A 24,085-nucleotide genomic window follows, 5' to 3' on the forward strand; every position below is an offset into this window, starting at 1 on the left:
CGATTCAAATGCCAGCTTGACTCAATTTTTACTCTTCTTTAAACATGTATTACTCACTGGTCTGTACATCACCTCATCTTCCTGTTTATATTACTAGGACCATAATGTAAAAAAGTTACAAGATAAGTTTGTGGTGTGCATCTTACTGTTTGGAGATTTACTAAACACAAAGCAAAGCAGGTGCTACAAGGACATTGTTAACGAACCCATCATCTGTCATTCCGATCTGAGAAAGCCCCTAATTTCTTTGGCTTCCTGCATGCATGAAAACTAGTTTTGCTTGCTGCTTGCAATTTCTACTGTGCAAAAAATGCACGGAGATTCTGATTTTGTAGTTATTGTATTTAAAACAAAACGCCTTGCAAAGTTTTATGCACAAGAATCAAATTTTGGTCTGTTTTTGATTGTGATAATCATTGTTGGGAATAACGGCGTTTAAACAAACCATATTGCGACTGCACAAGCACCACAACAGCGACAATACCGGTAAGCCATAGCGACACGCTCGCCTTGTGAAATTATGTAATTATGTAATTAACATGTGATCAAGTGGAAGCTGATGATTTGAGGAGTAAATAAAGTAGCAGTTATGGCAATGATTTTGGCCATGATATCATTAAGCACTGTATATTTTCATAGCATTGGCAATTTCTTTGATCTATTATTCATTATTTTAGCCCGCAACAATCATAAGAAATCCTGGAAGGACTGGCTAGGGCTGTCTACAAATTACCTATAGATAATATATGTGCAACAAATGACCATATATCCAGTATTTATTTTATTTTTATTATGAGTGCTGTAGTAACCGGCAGTGGTAGAACATACATCGCCACTCCAAATTTAATGAATTATTATTATTATTATTATTATTATTATTATTATATGATATGTCATATTATGGAGTGAGGCATTTGTGTGACATAAATACTCACAAAAATAAATGAAAACACCCGATATAGCCTGGACATTATTTGAATTCCTTGTATAAAAATATAATAATAATAATAACAATAATAATATATTCAAAACAATAATTTTTTTTATTGTTTGATATAAAACTTTTGTTTAAGTAGTGAAAATAGTTACTTTGCTTGGTAACGAGTTACTTTTATTATGAAGTAATTCAATTACTAAGTCAGTTACTTTTTTTTAAAGCAAGTAATGAGTAACTGTAACTAATTACTTTTTTCAAGTAACGTTCCCAACACTGGTAATATAATACAGATCATGCTAATTTTTGTCATTATAAATGTTATACGAAAACGTTGTATTGTTTCATCTCTATCATCAAGTCTGCCAAACTCAGTGAACTAAACGACCTAATAAGTAAAAAAGTATTCAAGTAGCAAGGACACATCCCCCAAAAATGGCAAAAGTTGATATCTGACACTCAATATTAGCATACAGTATCTCACATTAACGACTGCTCTTTCTGAAGGCTTGCTGACTCAGCTAGACTGCTCGCAAAGGTTCGACAAAACAATAAACAAATAAAATGCTATATTTTCAGCACAAATGTAGTGTCATGACAGTAACAGCGGAAAATATGTCAAAGGCAAAGCTGAACAAACACTCAGAGGCACGCTTGGCTGTCACCTGCTCCAGACGACGGGAGTCAAACAGTATCACTGTTCTCCCCAATGTACATTTAACAAGTCACAAGCCTGTTGCTGTTTACTGCGGAGGGAAACCTGGTGAGCGCCATCCAAAAAACACAAATTCCATTGCTGGTTTAATTTTTTTCCATTGAATCCACACACACTTTCCTTTTTCCTAAAAATGACCCTCCGCCCTGGGTTCTATCTCGCACACATCGTGCCGGATTGTTGGAGTACAGCAGCTGCAAAAAGGAATTTCGAGAGCCAGATTGGCAGAATCCTGTGGTTGGGAAAAAGTGAATCCTCTGGTGGGTTCCCCCGCAGGATCTGGAGGGGGCGTGAGGGGGATATGAGGCCAAGGAGAAGCCCCGGCCAACTACAACAAACAAAGAGGCTTTCCCCGGCTCTCCCAGGCAGACCGTTCCACTCTTTGACAATGGTTGCCATGGAAGTTGTTTTCACATCATAACAGTATCAAAGTGTCGGTGGTCCGGGGCGATGCTTTATTCACTTCACAAAAAAAAAAAAAAAAAAAATGTGCTAGATAAACCCATCTCACCTGACTACAAGAGGAGATTCCCAGCAAAGTTTGGAAAACCCTTTGCTTCAAAATAAGGAAGTTGCACATCCCGCCTGCTGCCGCTTGACATTAATTCTGTCGAGGGGTAATGGGGTGGACAGGCCCAAGCACAAACACATGAGTCATAATCAAGTTATTTCCACCCTGAGTGGAGTGTCACTACACCTCATGTTTGAAAAGAATGAGCCGTTTGATCACGCCGACTCCAACAAGGAGACGACCATGATATTGTAAATATCCTTCAATTGTTTGAGAGGGGGTCAAGATCGCCATCTGCGTCTCGGCTGATAAACGCTATCACACATACTCAGAGTAAGAAAAAACATGAACTTACACTCACCGTCATCTAGGTAGACCTGGTCCAGATTCTCCTCCTTGACAGTCACTCTCCTCGCTCTGTCGGCTGGCGTCCCCTCGGGAGGTACTCTGGCTTTCTGCTGCCCTTTGTCAGCGTACGTCTGCTGCTGGATGACGGTTGGGTATTGCTGAGGGGGATTCCCGGACATCTGAGGGGGTGGGGACGGGTGGGTCCCCTGTGGGGAGTAGCCTTCGCAGTAAACGACGGGCTGGTTGTCAGGCTGGGCTTGGTCTCCGGGCCGAAGCAGGTGGTGGTTGGTGGGGGAGAATTGGATGATGGGAGGGTGCGGGCCCGCACCCATTGGAGCGGCAGGTGGCGCCTGAGAGCCCGTGTGGACCAGGACGGAACGGTGGGGGTCGGAGATCATGGGCCCGGTCTGCTCATAGGTGCCCGGGCTGCTGCTCAGGCCTTTCTCTGCACGAGAGAAGACAATGGCCGGGCTCTGGTTCGGGAAGCGGGATTCTTGGCCCGGGAGGTTGCAGCCAAGGCGCTGGCACGAGGCCATGCTGGAAACGAGGCCGTGCTCGGGGTGGAGGACGCCGTGTGGGTTGTGATAGTAGGAATGTGGGAGGATGCCCATGATGGGGGGAACGGCGAAGCTCATGTGGTCGGAGTCGTACTCGTCTAGGGGCTCGGTCTTGATGGATGGAGCTGAACATAAACAGATAGGCGGGCTTGTGAGAGAATGCAACAGAATTGTCAACACTGTCTTTTTGTTTGTATTGCATTAAAATGTTTTACTTGTTCGGTTAATTGGATTAAAATTGGACTTTTAAAATAAATGTAGCATATAGTGTTCCCTCACTTTTCACGGGTGACACGTTCCATGCACACCTGTGATAGGTGAATTTCCACTGAAGTAGAGATCATTAAAAAAAATATTTGTCCCCTCCCACCCCTTCAATAATGCTAGTACTGTCACCTTAATGAGCTCTTCTTGGGGTTGAGTAAACAAGCAGCCTCTTTCAAGTTACTTGCCTTCAATTAACTTCTACAAGTGCACGTGGGCGGAGGGGCGTGGAGGAATGAGACACACCCATTGTGTACTACTAGTACTGGTAACTGGGACCTGTTCTAAAAATAGCTCACCACTGATGGGACACTGACTTGCTATAAGAAGAATTAAAAGAAGTAAAATGTCAACAACAACAAAAAAAATATTATATTTTGATTAAGTAGCGAGGGACCACAGTACATAGTCAGACAAAAAAAAGAACAAATGCTAGAAAATTCCTCCAAGTGATCTGACGGTGATCTGGTCTCAAGTTTGACTTGACTAGAGCTTGAACTAGAGCTGAACCATTTTGAAAAATAGCCGTTTTTTTTCCAGTATTGTGATTTAATTATTATTATTTCAAGATCCTCTTAGGTATATATATATATATATATATATATATATATATATATATATATATATATATATATATATATATATATATATATATATATATATATATATATATATATATACATATATATATATATATACCTCTACCTATCAACAGATTTATTATACATAAATGTTTTGGTCTTATAGGTTATTCTTAAAATAAAACAAAGGCAAATGAACTATGAATTACCTTGAAAGAGTAGTATTTCTCTACCGGTACTTCAATTAGATTTGTTAACCAACTCAACACTAAGGGCCGGTTCTGGAATTGAATGCAGCCAACTCCCGGCCAATCGAAGCGGCTGCCCTCATTCCTTTTTAAAACCAGGGCAGTTGATGTGCACACATGCTTGACGTTGCAGGAGCAGAGATGGACTCGCTGGAGTTCTGAGCGGGATTTTGGCCCGTGCAGTGTTTATATAGGTCAAATGCGAGATCTCCTCTTGGAGGCCGCCTTCCAACCCCGATCGTGCATTGTAGTGGACTCCTGAGTGTCGTGTACTGATCTTACATGGCAGTGGTGTGTAGGTGAAGTGCTGGGGCTGACTCCGTTTCCTCTTCCCGTTGACCACGCAGAAGGTCACTTTGACAGGATGGCAGACGGATGAGTCACGGTAGGTTGGCACCTCCACAAACAGCATGCTCTTCAAGACAACAGCAATAGTTAGAAATACTCCACTCTTAACTCATTCACTGCCACTGATGGTTGTAGACGTCAAAAATTCATCTGAACTATTTTTATTATTGATATATTTTTTTTTTTTTACCACTTTTGTTAACAAGAGTATAAAAACCTAGAATTTTTTTTAATTGTACATTTAGAACAGATATAACATTTTTAATTAATTGTGAGTTAACTCGTGAAGTCATGAAATTAATTGCGATTAAAAAAAATATATCGCCTGACGCTCCTAATTTTTTATAATCATTTATTTTCTCTTTTTTATCGCGTCAGGCGATTAATTTTTTTTAATTGTAATTAATCGCATGACTTCAATAGTTAACTCACGATTAATCATAAATTTGATATATTTTCAAAATGTACAATAAAGAAATTCTAGGTTTTCATACTCTTGTTAACAAAAGTGGAAAAAAATGTAAACTAATACAAATTGTTCAAATAAGATTTTGACGTCAATAGCCGTCAATGGCAGTGAACGAGTTTTAATGGACTTGCTCCACTACATCATAAATGTGATGTCATACTTACTGGCTGGCTCTTATCTTTGTCCACGGTCGCTTCCATTTCCCAAATTTGCATCCCATCTGAGAGGTGAAATCAGGAGTTGGTTACAAGTCCATCCAGCCTAAATGCATTTTTGACTCATCTGAAGTCTGAAGTGAGCAAAATTTCAATTGAGTGCCGGCCTCTACCAAGGCCAAACTGCTAATAGAAGAGGAAACTTAAATGGAATGATGCATTTGTTTTTGTTTGTTTGACTTTGAAGGCTACTTCCTGGTTTATAGAGGAAGGTGTAAGTCGACCTTATACATAATAGACAGCTCCATCCACTCTACTCCATGATGGAGAAAAACTCCAGTGGAAAGCGGTGAATATGAATTGCTTAGTGCACACAAGTACTAAAATTCACCCTGCTCCAAAATGTCCATGAGACGCAGAGGCAATAATGGTAAAATGAGAAATAGCTAAATTTTGTGTGTACGGTGTACAGGGAGTAATTATTTGTACGTTTTTTTTTGCCTCCATAAGTAAAATTCTTGATCCTTGGGTTATTTGTATCATCATGTTACCAAGCTACCTGGCAACTGTATTAAATTCGGGAACAAAAAGCGTAGCCTAGCGTAGACGCGGCTCCGGAAGACTGGGAATTACGCTCCGCATCAACAGTCATTTAAAGTTTCATTTGAGATCACATTTCGGCTGCCACGTAAGCGTCATCAGAGAAAAAAACACGAGCGTAAACGTGAAAGCACGCGACCTGACACGTGGCGCTCCCTAAAATGATTCCGAATGTTCATGTAGCTGGGAAACCCTTTTGTCAGAGCATGCTAATTAAAAACGCACGGCTTAAATTAGACAGATGGGGAAAAATGAGGTGGGAGTTGTTGGGGATTCCACGCACGTCGCCAACTTCTTTCAAACATCAACTCCACTCTCTCTCGCTATGACTTCTCTCTTGGCACTTGAGTTTGTTTGCACTGTGTTGTAACTCCACTAAGGGAGACCCCGACATTTGTTCGCCCCTCTGGACGTGATTATGTGAGGAAGTGGAAATCAGAAAAGCGGGTGGGGGTTGGTCCCGGCATCGCACACGCCGGCAGAGCTCCAGACAGACGCAGCTGTCTCCAATTCAGAGGGATTCCGCAGTTGTACCCGTCCACAATTTGATGTCATACACAAAATTCTCCACAACACCGGCAATCCCTTTCCGAAAGATTTCCTTTTCCATGTCTGCATGTCGTAACACGCGGCAGGGAAAGCCATTGTGGAAAAAAGGTTGAGATCAGATTTGTGTGTTTAACTGTCATTTTAGTTGAGGGAGCTGGTGCAGTGCGAACCACAACGAGCATGATTCGAACCCTAATGACACTGATTTCTTGCTAATGCATCTATAAAAGGCAACATTTATTGTGAAGACATCATGGAAAGCCTGTGAGGAAGAAAAAGCCAAGAGGATGTGATGGGTTCAGTGTCGCACAGATAAAGTGAAAATGTGAGGCTAATAGTGACTTTCCGAGTCAGCAATCCCTTTCTTGTTGCAGTTACTGCAGAACGAGCGAGCGAATACGGGAAATGACTTGAGAATGTGAAATGATGCCACTCACCCTGCGTTTTCTCCATGAAAACCACTTTGGAATCGGCGCTGAAGTTCTGCCCGCTCAGAATCATCTGCTGGCCTCCCAGAACCGAGCAGCTGTCCGAATCCTGCTTCTCCACGATGGGAAGTTCATGCGCTGAACGTTGGGCTGCAAGGTAGGCACGTCTCTTATGAAAATCATTTGGTGCCATTTGCCTGGAAGCCATTTTTTTTTCTTCATTCATCAATATTTAAAAATAAATAAATAAAAACCTCTCTGTCATCAATTTCCCCCCAAAAAGGTTCAGACAGGTATTTTGAGTTCTTATACATGAAGTCTAGCTTCACTTTACTTCCTTTAAAATGTTGTTGATTGTTTACAGACATTACTACCTTACTTTAAGTTAAATACGTCTACTGTTTATCTTTGTATGAATAATTTTGGCAGGACATGTCCCCATAAATGTCTGTGGACATGGTTGATGTTCTGTTGGTAACGAGTGCTTGCAGCAAACATACGTTTTGGAAGTTATGGCCAAATAGTTTAACCCTGGCTCCATTGGACCATAACAAAATCTGTGGGGAAAAGTGTTATGGTCATTTAGCATAAGTTTGAATGCGGTTAACACTGCTACCCAGTTATAAGAGGGTGTGAATACTTGAGCAGGCAGATTATTTTTGTTGATTAATTTCCCTAATTATAATCTTTTTGAAAAAATGATTTAACCCAAAATGTTTTTGTCACATTAATGATGGGAAAAATTTCGAAATGATTTATCATGGTTGCATTTTCATTAGGGATGTAGCGATATCCAAATATCACGATATTATCACGGTATGAAGCTCATGATACGATAATTATCACGATATTGTGGGGAGGTTGACGATACAAAAAAGGCCACAATATTGTAGAAAAATGAGCTCAAACTAAAAAAAAAACACACACACAATATTGTGCTTTAGTACATAACAGCAATGAAAAATATTATAAATAGAAAATATATAAATATAATATATATATATATATCGAGGCACACATTGAGTTCCACAAGCATATTATGTTCCTCTTCATCTGACCATTAGCGTGGATTTTAAACATAAAAGGGCCAAAACATGCCTTGTAAAAATTAAACTGCACTAAAAACTAGCCACCAGAAGGTGCTAAAACTGCACAAATGGAAATCAATCCGACTTTTTTAACAGATGTGCTGTTTTTAATATCGTGACATGACGACGACGATATATTGTGGCAGTTTTAATATAAAAAAAACAACTGCCATTTGAACAGGGGTGTGTAGACTTTTTAAAGTTATGACAGTAAAGTGTACAAACTTCTGTACTAATTCAAGCTACATATAAACGTAACTAACGCCTTAAATCAAGGATCACCGGTACACTAATAAAGGCAGCTTGATGTTACTATGGCAACAATAGATGTGCACTTTTGCTTATCACAAGATGGCGTATCATACAATAATGTCGCTTCAATGTTAAAGAAGTAAAACTACTGCTGTGTAATGTGCCCCTTCCTCTTCTTGCACTTCTTCAACATGCAACAAAAACAAAATTGGCAAACTGCACTTGACAACAAACAACCCCCGCAACCTTTGAACCCTCGTGCACCCAGGAGGATAACGATGACGCCCATGCGTGCAGACAGGTAGGACGCCATTTTTCCCGGCTAGAAAACAGACAGGAAATGACGCCTCGTAAATGTGAATTTTTTGTTGCCCCAATTTGCTCTAACAGGAATGTTGTGTTCCTAGCAAAGCTGGATAAAAAAAGAAGCTCTTGTTTGAGTTTTGATTACACCCGTCGCTTTAATAAGGCTGTGTAAACATACTTGGATGTAGCCAAGCTGCACTCACACAGTCGAGCAAACACACAGTAAATCACGCTGCCGCGCCAGCATAAAGACATCTTTGATTGCTGGACGGCGCTCCAAGCTCATTTGAATGTGGCAGTTGGACGATCAAAAATATATGGCAGAGACAGAAAGTCCATTTTGCTTACAGCACTCAATGGGATGCGAGGCCACTTGCAGAGAGACGTGCTGTCCTCCGGGTTGAGGTATGTGCACGCGGAACACGAGGCGGACGCGCGTGTTCTTTCGCCCGATGTCCGTTTCGCCCTTCCTCAGCTCGATGTCGGCATTTCGCAGCTTCAGGATACCAGCACAGTCGATCCTGTGTGACGGAATGAATAAACGCAGTGTTGGTTCAATGTCGGCGTGTTGGGATGCTAATGTTGCAAGTAGCCGAAGTAGATGTCAAGCTAGAAATGAATCATTACGCTTACGGTAATTTTTTTACGGACAAGGTGAAAGAGAGATCTAATTCTAACCACCTTGTGCAACCTTTGTATTTAATTCAGTCTTCAATTTGAGAACTGATGATATTCTCACATTGCTCTCATGTTGTTCTTTGGTTCCAGGGGCATCTCCAGGACTTTGGTTCCATTGACGATCTTCTCAAAACTGTTTGTCGTCACCGTCTTGCCGGTGATGCGGTGCACTTGGTAGAAGGCGTGCGGCTTGAGAATGCGCTCGTCCGCCGTGCCGATGAAAATCTGCAGGCCGAGCGCCTCTTTGCCTTTGTAGCCGCGCAACTGCGGGAAGACAGCAAAGAGGGTTTTTGAGTTGCACAACGATCAACAACTAATTGCCACATGGTAAGCAAGTGTATGCAAAACGTTAAACCGATTGTGTGCCTGGCATTGTTTGCTTTTTATAAAAGTGAAACTGTCTTGCAAAATGACAAAACGACAAATCTGACGACAGGCCAAAAGAGAGTTCAAATGTCTAATTGTGGCACTACAGCATTTCACTTTGGTTACTTTGTGTTGTTTCCACTTGTTTATCACCTGGGTTTTTTTCTACTGTATTTTTTGTGTTAGTTCAGTAGATAGCTAACCCAGATGCAAAGTGTTCTTTCTTCAAGCTGCTTTGTCATAAATGTTGATTAAAAGTGCAGTGGAACCCAAGATCACAAAGGCACCGTGTATTCAGGAACAATTTTGGTTTACAAACAAGAATATTCGGCCCATGGATGCGGAAGGCTGAGTTGTGCCAACACTAGCTCCGTTCTTTGCCATTGGCACACTGAAAACTGATAGCGACAATATTATTAGAAAGCCTACTATACTACAATCATTGTAATAATAATAATTAGTATTATATTCAGATAGTGGATGGATGGATTGGATATATATTATTATTATTATTATTATATATGATGAACAGTAAAGGAACTAGCTAAACATGAGAATGGTGTTTGTGATCTACCATCGACAGTATACTATTTTAATAATAATAATGATAATAATAATAATACATTTAGAATCACACTTTTTTTCAACACTCAAACGAAGCTAGTCAGCTAGCTTAGTGCGCTCGCTAACTAGCTGTCTCAAAAAGGACGCACGCAGCATTCTCAACCAGCGAGGGCAAACCAGTGAGCACACAGAGAAAGGTAAAATGTTTGGCAAACAACTCTAGTTGGTGTGGCTACCTGAAAAAAAAAGTGCTTGTTGCTGATCACACGTCTTGCCATGCAAAAAGGTAAACATAACTTCTTGACTAGAACAGATTCATTTGAATGGGAAATATTTCTTCACAGTTCGTGAACTAAGATTTCTACTTTTAAACAACATCACTGAACGGAATCTATATCTTAGGGCATAACAGAGAGAGCAAATAGATGAGTTGTTCTACAGAAACAAACTAGCCTTCCTTCTAGCTAGCTAGCTAAAAGGAAGGGGTCAGAGTGTGTGACCAAGTCAGCTGACGTTGCTTTATAGCTTCTGGTTTTGCTGCCACATTAATTCAAATGTTCCACTTTTTATGGTATGTAAACTGATTGGGAGAATTTAATTTCAATACCTTTTTGTAAAAATTCATTTTTTATAGCCAACTAGAATATGTGCACAAAATATGCAAACAATAGAAAATCAATTGCAAATCAAGAACACTTCTTAGAATGACACTCCCTATTATGAGTTATATATGTCTGCTTAAAAGACAGGAGAATGTACTTTTTCGTCCCGGGAGGATGACATTTCACATCTTTGTAACATCTTTGACGACGGCCAGTAGCTATGGCAACCGCAGGGAGTGGACAGAGGAGAAACTGAGCGCAAACATGAGCAGTCGGGCGGTTGTCACGGCGACATGCAGGAGCAGTGAGTCATGACTGAGCACGGGGTAGGAAAAGTAAAGCACGGTGGTGGTCACATGGAGGGAAGGGTGCAAGGACGACAGGAGGAAGGAGTGACAACGTGGAGGAGTGCAGCCGTGTCCAGCCAGGCAGAACCCACCTGAGGCCTTTGGCCAGTGTGGAAAAGATGCAAGAACAACATAAATAGAATACGAGAATGGGACTGAATGGGACTCAGTGGAGCACTGACCTTTGTCAAAGGCCCAACAGTCCGAATTTTAATCAAAGTTTCAAAATAAAATCATCACCCCCCCAGTCTATTTCCTGTCCCGGTTCTCCTGTTCAATGCGGCCAGTAGTTGGAGCCTATCCCAGATGACTTTGAGCGAAAAGCAGATTACACCCTGGATTGGTCGCCAGTTATTCACAGGGCATGCTGAGATAGACAAACATTCACACTCACACAAGTACTGTGTGGGAAGTTTTGAAACTGAACTCATGCTGCCTGCACAGAGGTCGTCAGTGACGGAAATCAAATCATCTGTAAGCCATTCATTTTAAAAGGTAACAATTTCAAAATGAGTTTAAAATGATTTTTTTTCTTTTGGAATAATAGTGGTGAAGCTACGGTTTCAAGCACAGTGGAACCTCGGAGTTTGAAAGTCTCGGAACTCGTACATATCAAACTTCAACCCAAAAAATCGGGAGTAAAAAATGCCTTAGGGTTTGAACTCATTTTCGGAGTTCGAACACCCAAGCAAAGTACCAGAACGTACCATACTCCCGGATGTGCTCCATACTTGCGAGTGCATTTTGATTTTTCCGCAACAATTTTATTCGCCATGGGCCCAAAGAAAGACAACAGTGCCAGTGGCAGCAAAAACAACAACATACAGTGCTACGAACCACAGTGGATTTACGAAGGAGATTATCGCGCCGTTGTAACTACCGTGACTACTTCTGTAAATACTGGCACGAGGACCGCTTAGTAGTCTAACAATATGCCCAATGAAAAATACACAAACTTAGCACTGAACTAAAGCTAGCATTAACATGGCATTTATCATCCACTGATACCATCACACCACAACAGGTAAGGTAAGGTAGTTTTATTGTTTAAATACTGTACTGTAAATGTAAAAAACATAAATAGGAATTTTCTGTTTTTGGAGCTTGGGAACGGATGAATTGCATTTACATTATTTCCTATGGGAAAAAAAAGTTTCGGAGGTTGAACCATTCGGACTTTGAACACTTCGCAGGAACGAACTATGTTCAAACTCCGAGGTCTAACATTGACAATTTTAGGACTGTTTTTACTATTTACGGCAGAGCTCGGTCTTGCACTGTAATCAATCAATACTGTAGCACACAATCCACTGAGTTTTTAACAATCAATTAATTATGAACCATGCAGAAAAAAATATAGAAATGTAATTCCCAAAAAATGCCACTTTGACCAATTCGCAGCCTAAACCTGAGCTAAAAAGTAAGAGTTGAAACTGTAAGGCCCGCTATCAATATCTCTTGACATGTCAAAAGAAATGTGACCCAAAAAGCACTGGCACAGGAAGTCAGCTCGTTTGTGTGGTTCAGCCACTTGAAAGCTGCGTGGCGGATATATATATATATATATAAAAATAAAAAAAAGAGAATAAGTGCATTTGAAGTTGCTTGGGCAGCCGAGAAAATGCTTCTGAGAAGAGATTGATGAACTCGTGGGGACTAAACTAGTAGCACTGCGTAACCAGGCAAGAAATGCACGTACGTGCACGTAACCCTAAAGCAAGCCGAACACAGTGACGACAACTTTTGTTGCGCAAGATACATGTCACGCAACATGTCATAGAAATCTGTCGTCAAGAGAGAAATGTTTGAATGGCTCACGTTTACATGGCAAGTGTACACGCGTGAAAGCTACGTCGCGACGCGTTCAGCGGATGTCCGGAAGTAGTTGCATATAGGAACATGTGGCCAGCTAATAGTCATTAAATACCAAATATGCAGTGTAAGCATGCATTGCTGCAATTTTCGCAACAAACGAAAAGGAGTTTGCAAACTTGGACGTTGGACCGGAGGGATGAACTAGCTTAGCGCTAGCTAGGACGAGACGAGTAAAACTACTAACATTATGGCTTCTGCCAGTGGCCAGGGGATGGTGCAGAATCCTGGGGATTAAGGTAAATCATTTTAAACTAAAAAGGAAAGCACTTTCCATAGGTTGATAATTAATACGCCGGCTGTGTTAACGCGCTGGTATAGGCTACACACCAATACGTTTGAATGAGACGATAAAAATAAAGCGCAATATAAGAGCACTCCATTCACCATTTAGATAAAATTTTACTTGATGTGTGTGTTTTTTTTTGGAACAGCGCAACATGCTAACTGATCGAAACCGTCATTCGCTGATGTTATAATGATTGCCGAACGGAGATTTGGGTGCGAGTCTGAGCTCTACTAGAGCGTATTTAAATAGGATGTTTCTACATGACGGATTTCACTTACTGCGGGGGTGGTCTGGATGGTAACCCCCACGATGGAGGAGAGATTTGTGTATTTGCGATTCGTATAATCTGCGGCGCTTTATGTGAAAGCCGATTTAAAGGTACTTGCGGCGGTACCTGCACCACGGGGTGTCCTCCCGTGTGGGCCTTGACGGCGCCTCTACTTCCCTCCGTCTCGTAGTGAGCTCTGTGGTGCGGCTTTGGCTGCACCTCAATATGGAGCTCATAGTGGTCGGTGCGGCTGGGCATGGGCCATTCCAGAGGGGGGAGCGACGCCAACGGGATACTATGGGACACAAAGGGCACGGGTTAGAACATTGGACTTACACATACCATTCAAGGCATTTTCTTGAATTAACCTGCAGATGCTGGAGACTAGCGGCTTAGACCAGATGGGAGGGATGACAAAGAATGGTTCCAGAGCAGGTTTGGTTTTTATGTCCTGGTCACAGGACACCAAGTAGTTCCCATCGGCGTGATGCTCCGGATACAAAGTGTAGACCTGGTTGGAAGTCTTGACTAGTTTAGAGGGCAAACTGAAACCGTTCATGGCTTCTGGCAAGGTGCTGTGTGAATAGTGGGCCCCCATGTTGTGATCCACATGGCCACCTTGCGGGGAGGGGCTGCGGGAGCGGACGCCGGGCACCAAAGCGGGATTCCTGTACATGTCGTAGGTGCGTTTGCCCTGCGGAGAGGCGGAGCGGGAGCTGGGGCGCGGCGAGGGCGAGCACGTTCCCAGGTAGCCGTCCTCAGTTAGGCCGGCGCTCGGCGATGTGCCCGGGGAGGTGCGCGGCGAGCCAGTGTGGATGTTCTGTAATCGGGGGCACAGGTCTCCAGGGTTGTGCCCGCTACTGGGGGACACGCAGGGGGACGCCCAGGGGGAGTAGCTCTCCGAGTGCCAGCTCGTGGACGAGTTGCTGCTGGCGGGGCTCAGGCACTGGGGCTCGCGGTAGGAGAGGTTCTCATGTCCGGGCACGGTCAGGGTGGGTCGGGGGCTGTTGACGCTTGTGTGGTGGTTTTGCAGGGAGTCGCGAGAGTGGCTGTAGTGCTCCCGGGATGGCGTAATTTCGATGCGCGGACTCAAGGCCAAGCCGGGGGGCCGCGTACTGTCCAGGTAGTTCCGAGCTTCCTGGGAATCATATCCCGTCAGAACCTCTGTCTGGTGTTCAATGTAGGAGCGGCTGCAGGACTTGATCGCATACTGGGAAACCTCCTCCAGGGGGAAGGCTTGCTCCGAAATGGGACTGAGGACTTTGTGAGACGCAAGATTTGGGTCCTCTGCAGGGAAGGGAAGACAAATATCACCATTTATATTTCCAATATACAATCATGATGCATTTCAAAGTAACTGCACCTTTACATTCTTACGTTCATTCTCTGCCAGACTGGCAACAATCCATTGTCTGGCTGCAGGATATGTTGACTAGCAACAAATGTATTATTTGTCTACATCAAGGTTCACCAATTCCAGTCCTCGAGGTCCGGAGTCCTGCAGGTTTTAGATGTTTCATTCATCAGCATGCCTGATAACGGTCCTGATCTTTAGTATCAGATGTGTTGGTAGGCCGGAAACATCTCAAACCTGCAGGACTCCAGACCTCGAGGACCACAATTGGTGAACCTAGATGTACCCTGTGATTGGCTGGAGACCAAATACATAGCATATCTGCGATTGATTAGCAAAACAAATTTCGTGGGTCTGGTGACCAATCTATCGTTTGGCTAAATGTGCCCTGTAAATGACTAGTAACAAATCCAATGCTTGACTAGATGCATCCTGTGATTGACTCGCAACCAAAGCAATGCCTGGCTAAACAGCCAGGTGGCAGACATGGCAACCAAGCCATTGGTGCTGTAATTCACAAGTAACAAATCCATTGTTTATGTAAACCATTCTGACACTGGGCCGCATGGCTCAGTGGTAGAGCAGTCGTCTCCAAAACCCAGAGGTTGTGGGTTCAATCTCTGGCCCTTGTGACCATGTTGAAGTGTCATTGAGGACGATACTGAGCCCCAAGTTGCTCCTGAATTTCGACATTTGCATTTAAGAAATGTTTGGTTTTTGAACATTCAGTTAATTCATTGTTATTTTTATTTTGTGCTGTAAAGTTTTGGATTCACTGTCCTGTGCTATTAGTTGTTTGACAGGGAAATGCACGCTTGACATGATGATTATTATAATTATTATTATTCATTTTTTTTGCATCTGTCCCTTTAGCTCCAACAACCTCTAACAAACTACAGCCCCGCACATTGGGGCCCATAAAGCCCCAAGTGATGGTGCGGTGGAGAAGGGGTGGGGGTGGGTTGTCTTGTAATGGCGCCAAAATCTGCTCACAAACCTTGACGTCCTCCCTCAGCCTCGCTGCTGCAAGGTGCTTCATATTCAAACAAGTACTCAAAGTCCAGGGGCAGTTGACCCGGCTCAGTTCCTCCTCCAAGCGGTTCTGGTCGTACAAAGAACTCATCTGTCTAACGTCTACTCCGGGTTCGGGACGAAAAGGGGGTGGGGGTGCGAGCAAGTAGAGCGTGCACTCAGGAGTCCAAAAATAAAAAAACTAAAACTGTTTCATCGGGGAGGTGGAGTGCGCATGTTTCCTGTCTCGCTTGTTTGCTTGTGACCGCGGAACTATTGTCACGTCATGCACAAGGCCCGCCCTCCCCCGCCTCTCTAGTATTTTGGAACCTCCGCCAAGGTTTACATAACATACGCCATATAGTGGCGTGTAATATATTTTGGCATGTGCCATAGGGTACTGAAAAAAAAAACGAAGGGGCGTGATATTTACTTGAAAAAGCCTAGTAAAGGTTGATGCACTGTTTTAATTTTACAAGGAGTTCGTGAAAAAACTTTACTAGTTTTTTTTTTTCAAGAAAATATCAATCCTCGTTTTTTTTTCATTACCGACACACATTTGCTTTAGTCTCTTTGTATTCATGTGGGTATTATAGCTAGATTAAGCCAAAACAAGTAGGCCATTTAACATTATATTTAATATCATACCTAATTATAATACGAATATGTATTTAAATAATAGACAGTACTCATATTTTATTACATTCATTACATTTAACAACAATCTCATCTTTCCACAATGACAGTGACGACCATTTTTGGGCATTTGTTGTATCTGCTATAATAATGATGATAATAATAACAGTTATTATTATTATTATTAATAAGCAATTAAAAAAAATCCCAATGTTTTGGATTCTGGCCAAAATATCGGTTGGAATATATAAAAACTATGGCTACATCAAATGCACACATAAATAAAGTCATGCTCATATAAACAATATTTGAATTGTAGAGGTTTTAAATATAATAATAATAATAATAATAATATAAAATCGTTTTGCAATGTGACAGCCCTGGCTGCTTTTTGATATTGGAAACAGGCTTTACTTTGTGCTGCTGTATTCTGGTGTCTGACACGCTGCATTGACACAAGCTGGCAACATAGCAACATACAAGTGCAGTATAGTACTATAATTTCTACAACTTCAAATAAAAGTGCCCCCCATCCTAGTCGAACAGACCCTGTGGTTTCTTGGGAATAAATGGATCAGGACTGTCCTCTGTCAGAAGACTGCTTTCAAACTAGATCCATCATGTGCTGTACATAAAATGGGGGAACTAATCTTGGGTGTTTGACTTGACAAAAAAAAGAAAAAGAAAAGCTAAATAAATGTTATTAACCATATACTAAAATATAGTATCAACATTTAAGAATTGTACATTTATATCACTCTGACATGACAAATTTCCTAAAGTATTTGGCTGTGGCTCAAAAAATTAACATGTATAGAAACGTTTCAGCAAATAACTTCACTAGTGAACTGTTAGTCAAAGCATTACAGACTTGCATTGATTCAGCAACATGTAAATAAATAATCAGAATGTTTTGATTACCATAGAATCACAACACTTGAGCAGTACCTTGATCCATGGACCTCATGGTGTGGTACTGGGCCAGCCTCCAAGTTCCTCTAAACATCAGGAGACCCAAAAAAAAAAGAAGTAAGAAATAAAAAGAAATGTTGCAACAACAACAAAAAAAAGTCACTCGGGTCTAACAAGCATGGCAAACTAGTTTCTCAGTTAAAAAATTCTGAAAGGGAAGGCAAACAAGGCAAAGAAAAAATCCAAGTTGTAAAAAGTCTGGTCCGTGTTGGGAGGAAGGAGCATCGATGGCGTTTCAGCCGGCCAGTTGTTCTTTGGAGTAGCGAGAGCGACTTCCCTGCCCTGCTCTGAGTGTTTATAATGGTGCAATGCTGTAAAATAACGGGATTCCCTCAGTGTTTCCTCCTGTTTGGGCGCCCTCGCCATGGAAACCTGGAGCCGCTCCATGTTGGGAGACTCAGGGCTTTTCCTGCAAAGACCCACACTCAGGAATCCATGACGTCTCCCGTTCCCGAGCCAAAGCATTTCTGTGGCTTTCTCTCAGACAGTAGCGCACAAGAACCTCATTGTGGGACCCCGGGACTCTGTGAAGGATCACCACCAGTGAGTGACAAAAGTGGGATGCTCCGGTTATGCGCTTTGATTACTAGATACTCATCATGGAATTGTCTATTTAGTCTTTGGATGTTAGAGTAACTTTAACCACTTCCTTTTCAACACAAAGATACGCGACGCACGGCTTGAACTCGCCAGCCTCGTCCAAATAGATTATGTTCATATTATATTTGTCAATTATGTTGCTCACAGTTAGTCCTATTCAGGCATTGGTAGTCAAGGCTAGTCAGTACTAGTTCCTATGTGCTAACCACTGCACCTAATTTAGTCCTAAATCAAACTTAGTTAGTACGCACTTTGCTCATTAGTTTATCCAACTATGTGATGATAGTCAGACCCATTTCGTCCTAAATCAACCCTATTCAGGAAGATAGTTAGTTGCTAGTTTCATCTCTAGTTTGTTGTCATTTGTGACGGCCGGACCAATTTGGTTCTAAATCAGTTCAATTCTGGGAGAGTTAGATCACATCTAGTCCAACTCAAGTCTATCATTCTACTTCTAATTCTAGTATCTGCTAGTTGACACGTTAGCCAGTAGGGGTGGGAATCTTTGAATGTCTCATGATTCGATTCAATTCCGATTTTTGGGTCTGCGATTCGATTCAGAATTGATTTTCGATTCAAAATGATTTGATTGACAATATTTTTTGCTTCAATCTATAGATGTGCAAGGAATTGTAATGATCTACTCCAGTCTGACTCGCTAATGCTAATTAGCGCGCTACTCGCGGCACTTTGATCACTCAAAAGAACGGCTCCACACTGCAAAAAACAACAACTTTTATTGGAATAACTTGATTGTGACTTTTTCCTTCTACTCTCTAATGTGGCTACAATTTAACAGTATTTTAGACCGCGTGGAACCACACTGCCCCTCCATGGCCAAACCGGGTACAACATGAACAGCGTTCCAAATAAAGGCACACACAGACAAAGGCAAGACAGTATAAAATTATTTAAATAAAATCGATTTTGTGACATTTAAAATCGATTTTGAATCGTACTAAATGAGAATCGATTTTTGGGCACACCCCTATTAGCCAGTCCGGCGAGACTTGTTTGGTCAGAGTTAGTTCCGCTCTACTCCTAGTCTAGTCCTAGTCTGATCTTCTCAGAGCAATTCCGGTGCAATTGCTGCTTCTAGTCAGAATGATTTAATTAGCTAGTAATTATTCATATGCGCTAATCAGACCTATCTAGTACAGGATACATCTAGACAATTCTACCTTGCATCATTAGCTCCTAGTTAATCCTTGGACATGCCAGTTAGGCCACAGGTGCATGCTGCTTGAGTACTGGTTTGGTCGAGTCGCTGTTAGCCAGCCCGAGTTACATTCATTCAGCCTGATGCTGCAGTCTAGTTTGTTCTAGTTACTGGTGGAACGTGTTGGTCAGTCATATAGTCTAAATCAGCCAAATCACTTCTAGCTACTTGTCAGTCGTACTTACATCCTCGTCGGGCCTACTCAGTCTTATCCAGTGTCAGGTTAACTTGACTCATCTTAGATAGTCCTTGTCTGTGCGAGACATGTTCGTATGTATGCATACACAGCCATTTACAATCCTATAGTATTGCCTTCACTAAAAACAAAAAAAATGAGTCACAGTAACTTCCTGTTTTAAATCCAAAAGGCCAGACTTGACCTTGAGAAATGAGCTGACTTCTTGACCAAACAAGCATCCAAATGAACTCGCCCCGCACGGTTATACAACTCACACTATGAATATACTAAATGAATATGGCACACGCTTAAGAGAGGAAAACCTGCTGGTGTCCAGACGGCCCAGTTTGCACGTCCGTTTCTCCCCCTCGGTTTTCTTCAACTCTGTCTCAAAGAACTCTGTCTGATGCGGCACTTTCCGTCACTGTAAAACTCACTCAAACTGAGGTCGACTTGTCTGGGTTACAGCATTGCCCTCTTTGACTTTTTTTCCTAGTGTAACATGTGGACCTCCGCTCTTCAATCCAATCAGTGAGAAAAGGATATGGAAATCATGTCGAATGGAATATTTGGGAAGAAATACATGTGGAAAAAAGAAGCCTTGCCCCCATTTGGGTTACTTTACATGCCATGCACATGATACATGGGACAGTCTATGGAGGGAAAAAGCTCATCAATATAATAGGACCCCTCAGTCAGATATTCTAATGCTTTTATTTCATATGAAAAATTGGTGGGTTATCAGATCCAGATGTAAATGCCTGGAAAAGAAAAGATTTGTCACGATGAACCAAATGTTTGCAGCCCAAAGGAATCGTTGTCATTGTTTTAACACTTTAGGAGCGGAGCGTTTACATCGACGAAGAATATTGAAAATACCTTGCAGTTGTAGTGTTGTTGTTTTTTGATACTTTTCTCTTTACTACAGGCTTGGCAGGCATGTAACAGTTTTTTTTTTCGGATTTGTGAACAGGGATTGCTTTTCAAAAATGAAAGTGAAAAACTTCAGGTTTGTACTTGATTGTCATGTTAACATAGCATAAATCCCTTAAGTTGCAAGCAATACCGGTAGTCTTTGTTCAGTGGTCATGACATGTTGAAAAAATCAATCCAAAGCTTGTTGAGCTGGCATGTCCTGGTGCAAGAAGGAATCTAATTTCCTTCCTGCCACAACTTGAGATCCTCTGAGAACATTTTCCTTCTTCTTTTTTTTTTTTCCAAAGTGTGTGAGGTCAGATGTTCCATCAACATGGAAACTCCATACATCCTGATGGAACTCGTTTTGCTTATGTAACGGGATTCTGATCGATCCTCACATGTCGGCGAAAAGAATTCAAGTGTCCAGTGGAAAAGCGGCTGGCTCGTTTGTGGATTTTCCTTCTTTGGAGGACAATATCCATCCACTATTCCTCCTCCCCCTTTAGGAGGCTTGCTCCAGGTTTCCACCTCCATCCACAACTATTTCATAACTTTGACACGTTATCTTGGTAAGGAAGCAAAAAGGTATTAATGCTTATACTCACACACACACACACAAACGGAAGGTATTTTGTTCACTTGCACTCCTCTGGGAACTGGAAACCAAACACATCTGGAGGTCTTCCCCAATGGTTGCGGCCGTTAAAGTGCGGAATTATAAAAAGGAACTGGAGGGTGTGTTCTGACGTTCAATCCCAACGTTGTAAGCATAAACTGTTTATAGCGAAATAGCACAAGTAATGGGCCTATATTAATAGTTTAAAGGCGTAGCTATATCACAAACGATGACCCGCAAAAAGTATTTTATCATTTTAAACTAATTTTACAACGTTACCCGTAACTGCCATTGACGACTATAGACGTCAAATATTCATGTGAACTATTTCTATTAGTTTAACATTTTTTTCATTTCATTAAATTTGTTATGAAAACCTAGATTTTTTTATTGTACATTTATAACAGATATTAAATTATCATGCGATTAATTACGATTCAATGGCCCTTATTTTTAATTTTAAAAAATGAATTACATGACTTCACTAATTAACAAACGATTAATGACACATTTAATATCTGTTCTAAATTTATAATATTTTTTTTCCTAGGTTTTCATAATCTTGTTAGCAAAAGTGGAAAAAAATGTTAAACTAATAGAGTTTAAATGAATTTTTGACATCTATAGCAGTCAATGGCAGTGAATGAGAGTCTTGCTCAAGGACACTTCAACATGGTCACCAGGGGTGAGGATGGAACCCACAACCTCACGAATGGGAGACGACCACTCTACCACTGAGCCACGCCACCACACGAAGATCTCACTCGAATAAGCCAATTACTTCCTAGTACTGCTTTATCTAACGCTTTCACAGCTAAAAGAGCCACTGGTGGCCACCATCGCAGGGATTGAATGCAATTTCAATGTAAACACTTGGCATCAGGCGCAAATCCAACATGGTTCCATGCCGTCATCCGTAGGCACTCCAATCACGACCACGGTACAGTTTGCGGTGCGTCGGCTTGTTCTCTTCCATTGGGAACGCAATTCTGTTTCCGAGCCGGATGGAAAACTCACTCATCTTGACTTGAGGCCCCAGAGATGAAACGGACCAACCTGCTTTATTTGACTGGATGTTACATAATAAGCTCCTCGTGCGAGTCCACACTTCGTCCACATCTTGGACAAAGTGTCCTCCATGTGCTGCTGGAGGAGTTTCCACTCCCCGGGGAAGACTTTCTGCATGATTTTGGAGTTTGAGTTTGGGAATTTATAACCATTTGTGATATCAGAGGTGACTGATGATGATGACTGGGGGTGGGGCTTGCTAGTTACTTGGGTTGGGGGGGGGGGGGGGGGGGGGGGCTGGCGGGGTCTTTGCTCTATACAGTGGTGCATAATAAAATAATAAAAATATGTAACTACAGCAACCATTAATCTTTTGGTAATGATAAAAGTAACATTTTGATGCTCTTAATATTTTATGTACATTACCAATGTTAAAACTAAAACAAAATGACTCACCCTTTGATATCATACGTGGATTCCTAATTGCTGAAGGTCTGGGATGTGTCAGAGGAAAAAAAAAAGTGTTAATGGGCAAGATGTAAAATTTTCAAACGGATAAACTGCACACTCACCATCAACTTTGAGGCAGCGGGCCGCTTGCGCTTGGTGTTGGAGGTACTTTTGTAATACACAAATTAGCACTTGAGTCAAAAATTGTCCCAGGATAACAAAGCAGAAAATTTATTAACCATCAACACAATGACGACACATTTTTGTTCGACTTGTCCCTTTCCGACTACCGGTAAAAAAACTAAAACTAAAAAACAACAAAGGTTAATACATTACAATGAAAATGAAATTATTTACAAGCACCCCAATCATGCTCTCCACTTTAATGGCAACATAATAAATAAATACATATTGTTTATAATTTCATAAAACACAGTAGGTCAGAGACACAAGAAAATTCACGGCATCACTGGGAGAAAGTAGGCAAAATAAAAATATTGACAATATTAACAACATATTTAATGTAGTTATCCCTTCTTGCTGAAGCCAGTAAAAGGACTCCTAGGTATTCTTTTTTTTTTTTAATGGCTTTAGGTCACTACCACATAAAAGGTGGCAAGGGGCCCAAAATAACCATCGCTCCTGGGGGTGCAGGGGCAGTATAGAAAGACGCTAGGACCAATTTAGCCCCAGACGCCGCGGGCCCGCTGACATCGGCCGCCTCCACTGCCTGACGCATACACAAACGTGACTTTTATGACCACTCAACTGGTTCCCAAGTGTATAATTCTGGAACTCCTTTTAGAAATCACAGTTTGCGGAGTGTGATTCAAATCCCAAGGCCAGCAATTAAACTGCTACTAGCGGTGAAGAATGCATTCAAAGGCAATTGACTTTACTGGGTTAAATATTTGTTTTTGTTTTTAAACAAATGTCATGTGCATAAATTAATTCGCAAGATGTGTCGTATTTATTACATACAGGCAAAACACCCACAATTGTTTTGAACTTTTTGACATTGGTGTTAAATGTGTCCATGTCACATCTGCACTGGTCTGAACGATGGCAGGCGCCCGTCAGGCGGCGCCCCCTAGGAGGTGAGCTTGGAGTAGCTGGGCGGGGAGAAGCGACGACGCAGGTACTTGAGGATGTAGAGGGGCAGGCAGCTGACCAGCGTGATGGACGTCACCTTCCACAGGAACGACGGCGTGGTGATGAAGTACACGTCTGGAAAAACAGGGAAGAATGATGAGGAGGAGGGGTGGGGGTGATGCAGCAAAACAACAAACATCGGGGTGTCATGCTGAGTTTCTGCAGTAGAGATGAAATGCGATGGATCGTGATAAAAGGATCAAAATGATCAGTATTATCACAATATTACAGAAAAAATATGTAAATACAAAATTACCTTTAAAAACATCGCAAAAGCAAGTCATCTGCAGTGTTGAAGTCAGGGATACCTGCACTTCATTTCCCCTCAGGATACAAGAGGAATGAGTGGATACACACACTGGTCGCTATTTTCTCCATGGATCCACTTTCTTTGTTGTTTACGTGCAACATTTGATGTTACATACTCACGGTGACCAGAGTGCAGATTGCTCCTTCCCTCACTCACTCTTTCTCTCGCTCGACCTTAAAGGGACCGTGCACACCAAAAAATGCACATAGCACTAAATCTGGTATTAACTCATTCACTCAATTTCTTTTTGTTTAACGTTTCTTTTTCTACTTTTGTTAACAAGAGTAAGAAAACCAAGAATTTTTTTACTGTACATTTAGAA

The 24,085-nt window shown here is 41.7% G+C and overlaps 2 protein-coding genes across 2 annotated transcripts in view; both read right to left on the bottom strand.

Moving 5' to 3' along the window:
• nfatc2a (nuclear factor of activated T cells 2a) overlaps positions 1-15,926 on the bottom strand; it is a 25,905-nt gene extending 9,979 nt beyond the window's left edge. The window contains 10 exon segments of the mRNA XM_086069472.1: positions 2,522-3,190; positions 4,441-4,573; positions 5,140-5,195; positions 6,717-6,857; positions 8,702-8,874; positions 9,093-9,295; positions 13,466-13,634; positions 13,708-14,626; positions 15,691-15,759; positions 15,762-15,926. Coding sequence (XP_085925598.1) covers positions 2,522-3,190; positions 4,441-4,573; positions 5,140-5,195; positions 6,717-6,857; positions 8,702-8,874; positions 9,093-9,295; positions 13,466-13,634; positions 13,708-14,626; positions 15,691-15,759; positions 15,762-15,816 — 2,587 coding nt within the window. The 5' untranslated portion in view covers positions 15,817-15,926.
• Positions 15,927-22,516: 6,590 nt separating this feature from the next.
• atp9a (ATPase phospholipid transporting 9A) overlaps positions 22,517-24,085 on the bottom strand; it is a 28,715-nt gene continuing 27,146 nt past the window's right edge. The window contains exon 28 of the mRNA XM_086068862.1: positions 22,517-23,528. Within this exon, the coding sequence (XP_085924988.1) occupies positions 23,392-23,528 (137 nt within the window). The 3' untranslated portion in view covers positions 22,517-23,391. The remainder of the gene's footprint in view (positions 23,529-24,085) is intronic.

This window comes from Leptonotus elevatus, chromosome 2, assembly GCF_054856555.1.
Source record: "Leptonotus elevatus isolate MCC_2025b chromosome 2, RoL_Lele_1.0, whole genome shotgun sequence".
Taxonomy (NCBI): Eukaryota; Metazoa; Chordata; class Actinopteri; order Syngnathiformes; family Syngnathidae; genus Leptonotus; species Leptonotus elevatus.